Here is a 12,560-nt window from a genome sequence, read left to right as displayed (position 1 = left end):
CTTAATTCTGGGCTTTTTGCCCTGCCAGACAAATTTAGAGATGTCTCTCTGCCACTTCCGGAAGCACTCCGTCTTGTCCACAATCTGTAATGTTTGGAACAAAAACAACATTTTTGGCAATACATTCATCTTAATAGCAGCAATTCGGCCTAACAAAGAAAGCTTCAATTTTGTCCAACTGTCCAAGTCTCTCTTAATTTCAGACCAACACTTTTCATAGTTATCCTTAAACAGACTCAGATTTTTTGCTGTAATGTTTACCCCTAGGTACTTTACTTTTTTAACCACAGTTAGTTCTGTTTCTCTCTGAAACCGTTCTGACTCTGTATCTGTCAGGTTTTTCCCCAACACCTTAGTTTTCTGTTTATTTAATTTAAATCCCGCTACCCGACCAAAGTCTTGTATCAATTGCAATACTCTTTTTGTACTAGATTCTGGCTCCTGCAAAGTCAAAACTAGGTCATCTGCAAAAGCTTTAAGTTTATATTGTTTCGCTCCGACCTGGATCCCTTCCACCAACCGGTCCCCTCTGATCATATTCAAGAGCACCTCCAGAACCGATATAAATAGCAGAGGGGAAATCGGGCAGCCTTGTCGTGTTCCTTTTTCAATTTTAAACTCTTCTGTAACCACATTGTTAACTATCAATTTAGCCTTTTGTTCTGAATATATTGCATCAATCCCATTCTCAAAACCCCGTCCCACTCCCATTTCTTTTAGATTTCCCTTCATAAATTTCCAAGAGATATTATCAAAGGCCTTCTCCGCATCTATAAAAATTAACACTGCTTTTGTATTTATGTCTGTTTGCAAAAGTTCCAAGATGTCAATAATGTTCCTTGTATTAGCAAACATGTGTCTTCCTGGGAGAAAGCCTGCCTGGTCTTTATGAATTACTTCATTTAAAACTCTTTTAAATCTGCTTGCCAAAACATCTGCAAATATTTTGTAATCCACATTTAAAAGGGAGATGGGACGATAGTTCTTGAGTTGTGTCTTTTCAGTTTCCGATTTTGGTATCAATGTGATGAAAGCTTCCTTCCACGATTCCGGCGCCCTCTTCCCCTCCATGATTTCGTTGCTGACCTCCATCATTGGTTGAATCAGATGGTCTTTTAATGTCTTATAGTACTTGGAGGTCAGTCCGTCTGGCCCTGGAGATTTGCCCAGTTGCATATTCTGAATGGCTTTTTCAATCTCTTGACATGTTATTTTGCTGTTCAGGAGTGATCTATTTTCTTGTGACAATTTTTTAAGTCCATTTTTCTCCAAAAATTGTTTAATCTCGACCTCGTCCTGCGGCCCTTGAGTATATAATTTTTTAAAGTATTTCTGGAAGCACTTTCTGATCTCCATGGGGTTCTGAATATTTCTTCCTTCAATTTCCAGATTTGTAACTGTATTTAATTTTTGTCTCTTCTTTAACTGCCAAGCTAGCAGTTTCCCACATTTATTTGCCGATTGAAAAGTTTTTTGTTTCATTAATTTAATCTTCCACTCTATTTCCTGATTTATCAATTTGGAATATTGTGCTTGATGGAGTTTGATTTCTCTCAAAATCGGCTGTGACTTCGGATTTAATCTTAACTTCTTCTCTAATTCTTTTATTTTCTCCAAAATCTTGTCTTTTCTGTCATTTTGTATCCTTTTCTTTACAGCATTCTGTTGTATCAAGAACCCCCTCATCACAGCTTTACTTGCATCCCAAATGGTTCTTTTTTCCACCGTAGTGTTCATATTTATCTCAAAGTAGTCCTTCAAAGCTTTCTGGGCCTTCTTAATAATCTCCTGATCTCTAAACAAATTGTCATTCATCTTCCATCTAAAGGAGCCGGTTGGTAATAGTGTCATATCCATTTTCAGTGCGTTATGGTCGGAGCATGTCTTTGGGCAGATTTCCACCTTTCTGACCTTGGGTGCCAGACCTCTAGTTATCCATATTTGGTCGATTCTTGTCCAGGTCAGCTGGGCTTCAGAGAAAAATGTTCCTTCTTTTCCCAAGGGGTTCTTCGTTCTCCAGATATCAATCCAGTCCATATTGTCTGTCAGTTCAAAGAAGGTCTTAGGTAGTCTGCCGTCTTTTGTAACATTTTGGCTTTGTGACTTATCCATGTTGGTTGATACGACCCCGTTCATGTCTCCCATCATAATGATGTTATCATAGTCTAGATAGTCCAGCATGATCTCGTGCAACTTCTTGTAAAATTCCGATTTCCCTTCATTTGGTGCATAAATTCCTAATATCAGAATCTTCTCTCCTTGATGTTGTATTTCAATTGCCAGAATTCTTCCATGTTCATCTTTAAATAGAAATTTGGGTGAAAGACTCTCTTTTGCATATATCACCACGCCTCTCTTCTTTACTATGTCAGAAGATATAAATTCCTGGCCAAGTCTTTTGTTTATTAACACTTTTCTGTGGAGCCTAGTCACATGTGTTTCTTGTAAACAAATAATGTCCAATTGTTCCCTTTTTAATATATGAAAAATTTTCCTCCTTTTTTCCGGGATGTTACAGCCATTTATATTCCAGCTCAAAAGTTGCAGAGACATCCTGAATAAATCTGGTTATTTTCCTTGGGGTGGTACTTTATTCTCCGAGTCTTCAGGGTCCGAGGGTGCAGGCACCCCTGGTGGTTCAGGCCCCGAGGGTAGTTCAAGTCCTTTTTGAAGGTCCTCTCCGTACGCAATCAGAAATCTGTCTCTATCTTCCAGTGATCTGATTTTAATCTTCTTCCCTCTAAAAGTGAAAGATAATCCCTGAGGAAAATCCCACCTGAAAATGATTGAGTTGCTCCTCAACAGTCTTACTAGTTCCAAATAGTCAGATCTAAGGTCCAGCAGTTGTTTAGGAATATCCTTGTAAATTTCAATTCTTTTATCCGAAATATCCAGTGACCTTCCGTAATGCAGGCCCAAAATCTTGTCCCTTTCCTCCTTTGATCTCAGTGTTATTAAACAATCTCTGGGCTTCTCTTTCTTTATAAGTCTTCCAAGCCTGAAGGCTGATATGATTTTGAAATCTATTTCCTCTAAGTTCCAAAACTTGGAAAATTCTTTAGTCAAAAACTCAGCTAGGTTACCTTCTTCCGCTTCTGGTACCGACCTTATCCTTAAGTTGGTCTCCCTGTTCCGCAGTTCTATCATGGAAAGATAGGTCTGATGTTCACCTACTTGTTTACTGAGTGGTCTAACCTCTTTTTCTAAATTTCCCAGTCTTTGGCTGGTATCCTCAGCCAATTTCCGGTTTTCACCTGCAGTCTCCTTCAATTCTCCAATTGCTTGTACATTCTGTGCAACTTGTCCAGTTAATCTATTTAAACATTCTGTGTTTTGATCGATTTTAGCTGTTTGCTGGTCGACTTTTCTATCCAAAGATTCCAATTTTTCAAGAATTTTCTCCAAAATAGAGCCAGTTGCTCCTGAGGCCATATCTTCCAGTTGTAATTCCTCAGTTTCTCCCTCCCCTGCTCGTGGCAGAGAAGCAGCTTCTTCCTCAGAAGGCAAAGTAGGCACAGATGATCTGCGTGCCTGAGAGGCTGCGGTTAAAGTTGTTAAAGTTGTTTGTCTAGTTCTTGGTCCCTTTTTTCTAGCGCCACTCATACCAAAGTTATCTAAAAGTCAAGGTCAAGCTGAGTTGTTCCCATGAGAAAACAACGGCCCAGATGGTGGCAGTCAAACAGGAGGCCGGGAAAAGGAAAGTAAAACAATGTCACTGCTGTAAATCCCAAATCCTCTAGAGGGAGCTTAAAATGTCTTTAGGGAAGAGATCAATTCCAATAAAATTAGTAAAATCTAATTTAATGTCCAGGAACCTTCAATAAAGTAGATTTTAGCAGAGTTAGTATTTAAAAAGCCACAGTGTTTCAAACAGTGCTTACTGGTATTCCAAAAGGTGCTTCAAAGTAGCCAGTTCAAACTCCCTCAGATTGTTTCAAAGTTTAAGTTCAAAGTATCCAACCCTGCAGACTGGCTGCTCAGTTACTCAGGCAGTTCCAGCACCTGGGTTTCTTGCTTAAGTTGTAATCCAAATAGAAGAAAGGTAACACAGTCCAAGTGAAAGTCATAAAATCAATTGCTTAAAGTCCTTATTCTGCTTAGAAGTAATTTCCATGGGTGCCCAGATCAGTTAAGTAAAAAGTTCACTCTTTGCCTCCACTCCTCCAGCTCTTTACTTTAAAGTTCAGTGTCAGCGGAAGACGGACTTCCTGTTTTTCGTCACTCCGCTTTCAGCCAAATTCAATGTTTTTTAGTCTCCAAATTTTGTAAAGTCCTTATTTACTCACGGGTTGTTTTCCGAATCAGCAGTTTCAGGAAGAGAGGTCAGCGCTCACCGGCAACAGCAGCGCGGCTTCGCTCCGTTGACCGTGAAACGACCCACAGCGCCGCTACCCCCTCCGCGATCTGGAGCCCCTTACGGGGTTCCTTCAACGTTTTGGGGGTCGCTCCTGGCGCCCCCCGGGTCCTGAGACCACAGGCTTCTGCCGCCTGTGGTTTTTCAAAGTGGGTCTCCGCTTCGCCGCAGTGGACGACCCTTTCTCAGCGGAGCTTCCCTCTCCCGGTTAGAAGAGGGCAGCCATTGCCATTCGCGCCGCCTCCGGAAGTCCTATCTATCTATCATCTATCTATATCTATCTATCTAATCCATCATCTATCATCTATCTATCATCTATCTATCATCTATCTATCTATCTATATCTATCTATCTATCTATCTATCTATCTATCTATCTATCTATCTATCATCTATCTATCTATCTATCTATCTATCTATCTATCTATCTATCATCTATCTATCATCTATCTATATCTATCTATCTATCTATCTATCTATCTATCTATCTATCTATCTATCTATCTATCTATCTATCTATCATCTATCTATCTATCTATCTATCTATATCTATCTGTCTATCTATCATCTATCTATCTATCTATCTATCTATCTATCTATCTATCATCTATCTGTCTACCTATATCTAAATCCTGTTTAATATTCACTGGCATTTTAGGGAGTCTTTCACCTAGTAAACACATTTTGGTATTCTTTTATTTCTTTATAAAAATATTTATCTAAGGTCTGCTACAGTAAATCTCATGTACAGAAATTCATAATCTTATAAAATGTCCCAGTAAAATCATGATACAGGTCAATGAAGAGCAGTGGGTCAAGGTCTTAAAACGGCTAACATGGTGTTTTTTTGTTTTTTTACCAAGTCAACTTTCTCTTCACTAGTCCCATCTTCCTCCTCTGCAACCTGCCCACTGCCTCCTTCACCTGATCATTCCTCAGACAATAGATCAAAGGATTCAGAAATGGTGTGATTGTTGTATAGAAGAGCGTTACTACTTTGGTGGCCTGTGATTGGCTTTCTCCACTTGGAGCTACATACATCCCAGCCACTGTGCCATAGAAAAGGGTGACCACCACTAGGTGGAAAGATATGGTGGAGAAGGCTTTCATCCGACTGCCTCTTCTAGAAGATTTCATCAGGGTGAGAATCACAGCACCATAGGATAGCACAACAAAGAACAGGTTGCCTAAAATACCCACAGCATCCATGGAAAACTGGTAGATGATGGGAATGTTTCTGATTGGGGGGCAAGCAAGTAGGAGAATTGTCCCAGCATCACACATAAAGTGGTCTATGATGTTGGGGCCACAGAAGGACAACCTGGAGATCAAAGTAACAGGAACAATGTGCCATAGAAAGCCCAAAACCCAACAACTGGCCACCAAGGCATAGCAGGACTTGTGGGACATCATTTGTGGGTAACGCAGTGGGTGGCAGATGGCCATGTACCGATCCAAAGCCATGGCTGACAGGAAGAAGCACTCTGTCTGGCCAAGAGAGAAGAAGATGTAGTATTGGAGGAAGCACTCATGGAAGGAGATGACGCCACATGGGAATGCCAGGTCAAAGAGCATACGGGGCACAGTGGTGGAGACGTAGCATATTTCTAGCCAGGAGAAATTGCTCAACAGGATGTACATGGGTAGCCGGGCCAATTGGACATCTGCATGGACCAGCGTGATTATGGTGATGTTCTCAGCCAAAGTGAGGATGTAGAGCACAGCAAAAATGGCAAGCAGCAAGTGCCGCTTCTGCTGCCCAGTTTGAAAACCCAGCAAAATGAATTCCTCAACTGTGCTCCCATTGGCCACCTCCATCTTAAACAAGAGAAGAGAAGCACTGTTGCAAACCATTAAGAAGTATTGCCTGCCTGTCTCTCTCTGTTTCCATTGAAAGCAAATGATGAGTAGTCATGGTCTTTAAGGAGGGCAGAAGTACAGCCAACCTCCTTCCATCTTCATTTTAACTTACATATGATTATTATCGATTATTTCTTCTAATTAGGTATCAGATATGACATATAACTAGTGATTAGGTTCCATGCATTTTACCTTTATTGATTTATGTATTCATTTACTTATTGAAAAAAACTTATAGACTGCTTGCTCAGAAGGCCTTTGTGTACATAATAGCATAGAGAGAAAACTGAAAAACAAATAAATTGCAGCCAGATTATACTGCTTATGCCCAAAACATGTTATTACGCAATCATCAGGATTTGATTAATGACGCTGGTCTTGAAGGATAAGGAATATAGGAAGCTGCCTTACAACAAGTCAGACCATTGGTTCATCTTCCTCAGTATTGCCCACACTTACTGGCAAAGGCTCTCAAGGCCTTCAGAGAGGGGTCTCTTTCTCCCCGAGCTACCTGGAGATTGAACTTGTGACCTTCTGCATTCAAAGCAGCTGCTCTAGAATTGAGCCATGGCCTTTCCCAAGTTATCTGAAGCTATCTATAACTGCTAAAACATATGTAGCAGGAAACTGGAAGAAAAGTCCCCCTATCCTCATTGTTATCTGCGTAATAATTGAGAATACAGAATACTGCAGGTCTTTCTAAATGGGGGGTAGATACGTTTTAGACCTCCAAATTTTGTTGAATACCATCTCTGAGAAATTATTATGACAGCCCTGTAAAGGTAAAGGTAAAGGACCCCTGGACAGTTAAGTCCGGTCAAACGTGACTATGGGGTTGCGGTGCTCATTTCAGGCTGAGGGAGCCAATGTTTGTCCATGACTACACCGCTTCTGGCACAACAGAACACTGACAGAAGCCAGATCGCATGGAAACGTCATTTATCTTCCCGCCACAACGGTACCTATTTATCTGCTTGCACTGGCATTCTTTTGAACTGCTAGGTTGGCAAGAGCTGGGACAGAGCAATGGGAGATCACCCCATTGTGAGGATTCGAACCGCCGACCTTCTGATCGGCAAGCCCAAGTGGCTTAGTCATTTAGACCACAGAGCCACCTTGTTTCTCTCCCTAAGGCAGGTACTCCTTCTATTTTTGTTATTAGTCTGTAAGCTTTTCTGGGATTATAAATTGGGTAGAAAAGCTACAAATAGATAAGTAAGTACATGATGATCCTCTCAGGTGATGCTTTATAATGGCGAATCAACATTTCTTTGCCCATAATCTTATTTCTGGAGAAGGGAGCCCATTTAAATTAATCCCTCTGTGTCTCTCACCCCAGTCTCCTTTGTCTTGGTAAAGGTTTCAGTTTCTGTATCTCAGCGTGCAAGAAGTTGATCCATCCAGCAGAAGGCTCAATACCGTGGCTTTGTCTGAGTTTGGAGAGGGTGTTGTGTGTGAAAGAAATATATGGTTGTTTCCTGTGTCTTTTAGCTGCAAACTGGGTGTACTCTGTGGAAACAGATGGAAAGAGATGTCTGTGGACTAATGCTTGAATGCTAATGTTATATTTTCAAGAGCCCTTGGAGATGTGTCTCTAAGGAATGTTCTCATTATTTACCAAAACAAATGCTCTTTGGGGACAGGCCATTTTCATTTGCTGTGGTGAAACACAGGAAATTTCCACAGATAATTGTCCATTATTTTGAGCTGAAAGCACTAAATTGTCCAGGGGACAGTGCCTGGGATCCAGATTTGGGGCAAGAACTCTTTGGTGAGAGAGACCCAGCAGAGATTTAAAATTACAAAACATGTAGCAAAGAAGCTGCTAGACCTTTAAAACAGCCCCTTCCAATTTTCTTCCAAAGTTTCCCACTTCCCTTAGCATAGAAAAAGAACACACATTTGGTAAGTGAAAAATGGCTTCCTTACAAGCTCTTCAAAGGTCAGATTCATGTGCTTTTCCATAGAGCAGCAAGAAAATACAAGCAGTTTGACTTAGGTTACAAAAAGTGGTAAAAGTTTCTAAATTGTTTGTATAGAAACACAAAGATTACTTGCTAAAGCCATGTGGTTTGGGCCTTATGGTTGGTTACATGATGGAAAGATGGGAGACGAAAGAGTTTGGTAAACTTTAATCTTAAGGTGTGGGTGTGTGACCTAGCTAAGCCTGGCAGGACAGCTTACTCTAAGGTCTTAAGCCGTTACTACATTAATTAGGTAAAGGGACCCCTGACAGTTAGGTCCAGTCGCGGACGACTCTGGGGTTGTGGCGCTCATCTTGCTTTACTGGCCAAGGGAGCCGGTGTTTGTCCGCAGAAAGCTTCTGGGTCATGTGGCCAGCATGACTAAGCCGCTTCTGGCAAACCAGAGCAGTCTACGGAAACACCATTTACCTTCCCGCCGGAGCGGTACCTATTTATCTACTTGCACTTTTTGGCATGTTTTTGAACTGCTAGGTTGGTAGGAGCCGGGACCGAGCAACGGGAAGTCACCCCATCGCGGGGATTTGAACCGCTGATCTTCTGATTGGCAAGCCCTAGGCTTTGTGGTCTAGACCACAGTGCCACCCGCGTCCTGCATTAATTAGAGTTAAGCATATTGGTTATACGAGGCTGGATTTATCCCACTCAACCTAGGCACCTTTAAAACAGGATTAGACACATTAATTGAGGATAGGTCTATTAATGGCTGCTAGCCACAATGGCTATGCTCTTTCTCCCCTGTCAGAGGTGGTATGCCTTTGAATATCAGGTGCTAGGATATAGGAAGAGTGCTGTTTCAGGTCTTGCTTGTGAGCTTCCTACAAGCATCTTGGTTGGCCACTGTGAGACCAGGTTGGTGTTGCCAGATGCATCAGAGGTGTTTTTAAGTGGCGTTATTCCAATTTATGCCTGGACTTTTGGGTAAACAAAACCTGCGTCCAGTCAGGCTTCCCTGTTGGGAGCTGACCTGGCAGGAGAGCAGAGTAGCAGCGGTCCTGCGTCCGTGTGAGATAAGGGATAAATCAAGTCCAAAGACAGTTCGGTTCTTATCTCTAGAAGCGTTTATTTACAAAGCAGTAAATCCATCAGAAACCTCCGACATGCTCCACAGCCTGCAGCCTCCGAGCTGAGCTGCGTCTCAGGCAGAAGCGAAAGCAAGTCTGAACAGTGACACAGACTGTGACGCACTTCTCTGCGTTGAGCTCCCAGATACAGGACACCACGGAGTTTTAACCCTGTCAGTTCCAAACTCCACCACACAATAACGTGGTGGATAATGTGTAGAGCCACCACACAAGAAAGAATATTAGAGTAGAGTTAGGAAAGCTTTAGAAAAGGGCAACTGAAATGATGGAAGGAACTGGAGAGACCCCTATGAGGAAGGGTTACAAAATTTAGGGATTTTGAGTTTGGAAAAAGTGCTATGGTGGGACATGATAAAGTATTATAAAATTATGTATGGTGCAGAGAAAGTAGTTGCTGTGAAGGTTTTCTCCCCTTTTCATAACATTTGTGGCCATCCAAAGAAGCTGAATATAGGAAGATTCACATGGCATCCTGTATAAAGTTTGCAGCCACTACATTGATGGTTGCCAACATGGAAGACTTTAAAAGAGGGTTAGAAGTATTAATGGAGGATAAGGCTACCTATGGTTACTAGCCATGAGGTCTCTGGGACACCTCCACTGCTGGCAGCAGAATGCCTTTGAATATCAGATGTGAAGGCCCAGGGGGAAATGGGGGAAAACACTTTCTGCCACTTTCCCCACCCCTCCAATTTTTGGGTTAGTGTGCAGAAGCACCTGTGGCTGCCCGGAGGACTCCCAAAGAGAGGGGAGAGGAGGCTGAGGAAACACTTCACAAGGGAGGGTGTTTAAAAAAGGGTGAGAAGCTTCCAGTTCTGCAGGCAAGAGGTATCATAACTGGGCTCCTGAGGCCCACAGGGATGCCACAGAAAGAATGTTGTTGGTCAAGGGAGCTGTGGACTCAGAAACATTGAAAACCTCTGTCTTATTACATTATTGAATCAAGATCAAAAAATGTTTTCTTCTTTTCTGGCATTGCAGCAAAATTTGGTTGTTAGAGACTCATCCATTCTAACCAAATGGGGTTTATCCCCTGCAGACATATTTTCGACCCTATTTGAAAATTGCTTGATGTTATCTTTACATCACCGTCATTTCGCCTTACTCTCTTTGGACTTTAATAAAGCTTTTGATTGCCTGGATGACACTATCATCTTATCTTTACATTTGTATCAATTGGGATGTTATTTTATTTCAGAAAACTCAAAATCATATGCTAATAACATGGCTGTGATTTGGACAGATTTACCGTACTTTCAATCCCTTTCCTAATGACCCCTAACATGAAATTCCCTTTTCACCCTTTTCACTGGTAGACTTGCCCTAGAGTGAAGACTTTCTGGGAAATGATATATAATGAGCTGAAAAAGGTATTTAAGTATACCTTCCCTAAGAAACCAGAGGCCTTTCTCCTGGGCATTGTCGGCCAGAGCGTGCAAAAGAAGGATCGAACTTTTTTTATGTATGCCACAACAGCAGCAAGGATACTCATCGCTAAATGCTGGAAAACTCAAGACTTGCCCACACTGGAAGAATGGCAGATGCAACTGATGGACTATATGGAATTGGCTGAGATGACTGGCAGAATCCGAGACCAGGGAGAAGAATTGGAGGAGGAGGACTGGAAGAAATTTAAGGACTACTTACAAAAACATTGTAAACTGTATGAATGTTAAGAAAAATGTAAGATCTGTAACAACATGGCTCTAACAAATTAGTAATTACTGTGTATAAAAGTGAACGCAATTGAAAAACAAGACAAATTTTAGATAAATAGTATTCTATAATTAACCTTCAATAAGAGAGTTGTTAAATCTTAAAATTTGAGATCTGAATATTGGAAAACTTTATTAGATAAATTAAATTAAGTTAATAATTTGCTGGTAAAATTTATGAGTTTAGAGAGCAGGAACAAGAGGTGCGAGGAAGTCCAAGGATGTCTATGAAATGTGGATATTTGAAATTGGTATGTTATTATATGCATTTATTGTTAAACAAAAATTTAATAAATATTATATATATATATATAAAAGAAATTCCCTTTTCACAACTGCCACATACTGCAATTTCATGAATCTGCCTATTACAAGACCAAAATCTCTTTCCTGGTCAGTTCCTGCCAATCCAGACCTAATTACCGTATTTTTCGCCCTATAGGACGCACTTTTTCCCCTCCAACAATGAAGGGGAAATCTGTGTGCGTCCTATGGGGCGAATACAGGCTTTCACTGAAGCTTGGAGAGCTCTCCAGGCTTCAGGAAGCTATCAGCAAGCCTGGGGAGCCCGTGGGAGTTCCGCAGGGCTCCCTAGGCTGCAGGTAGCAGCCCGCCGCCCGGCGCGAGGGGTGCCCTGAAGCAGAGCTCCCCTCGCGCCGGGCAGACATCCGCAGCGTGGGGAGCCCTGCGGGATAGCAGCCTGCCCCCCGGTGCATGGGGTGCCCTGAAACAGAGCTTCTCCCCAGCGCCAGCCCCACAAGCTCCCCCCAAAAAACTAGGTGCGTCCTATGGGACAGAGCGTCCTATGGGACGAAAATACGGGAGTGTGTATGTGAAGTTATGCCTCACTTTACACTTATTTACCTTTTCTCTCTTAATACACTTTCCTTTGTTTTTATGAGACCCCTTGGGAACTCCTCACAATCCTGTTTCTAACACCCTGAACAATTTGGCATCTTCAGCTCAAAACAACAGACAATTAACTACCTGTGGAAATTTCCTGTGTTTCACTACAGCATATTAAGATGGCGTGTCCTCAAAGACAGTCTGTTTTGGTAGACAATGGTAATATTCCTGAGACGCACGTCCCCAAGGGCTGTTGAATAAATAACATCAGCACCCAAGCTTTGGTCCACAGGCAGAACAACCATATCTTTCTACCCAACACACACAGTGTCACAGCTGAGACATACCAGAAGCAACTAGGTACTTCTTTCACACACAACACACACTGCAAACACACAATTGTGGTGAGCCTTCTGCTGGATGGATTGACCCCTTGCATGCTGTTCAGGTAAAGAAATGGAAACCTTTACTAAGGCAAAATAGATTGGAGTGAGAAACACAGAGGGAAGCATCTCTTCACAAGAGGTAAGATTATGGGGAGGGAATGTTGATACACCATTATAAAATATCAGATGTGTGAGAGAAGAAATAATTACTATTATTTACTGATTTTTCTTTTTGTACGATTTATACCCTAGAGGGTCCCAGAGAAGCTTACAGATCAACACCACCACCACAAGAGAGAATCTGCCAGAGCGGAAGTAACAAGTATTCAGTTA

General features: G+C 41.8%; 1 protein-coding gene across 1 annotated transcript in view; it reads right to left on the bottom strand.

Annotated features, from left to right (window-relative positions):
• The window catches only part of LOC310830786 (olfactory receptor 11G2-like), a gene marked incomplete at both ends in the record, with an annotated part of 13,525 nt that extends 7,354 nt beyond the window's left edge, over nt 1-6,171 (bottom strand). Inside the window, one exon of the mRNA XM_083710625.1 lies at nt 5,837-6,171. Coding sequence (XP_083566751.1) covers nt 5,837-6,171 — 335 coding nt within the window. The remainder of the gene's footprint in view (nt 1-5,836) is intronic.
• Nucleotides 6,172-12,560: the final 6,389 nt, after the last annotated feature.

The sequence above is a fragment of the Podarcis gaigeae genome, assembly GCF_964106915.1.
Source record: "Podarcis gaigeae genome assembly, chromosome: 13".
Classification (NCBI taxonomy): Eukaryota; Metazoa; Chordata; class Lepidosauria; order Squamata; family Lacertidae; genus Podarcis; species Podarcis gaigeae.
This window is presented reverse-complemented; position numbering and strand designations above follow the sequence as displayed.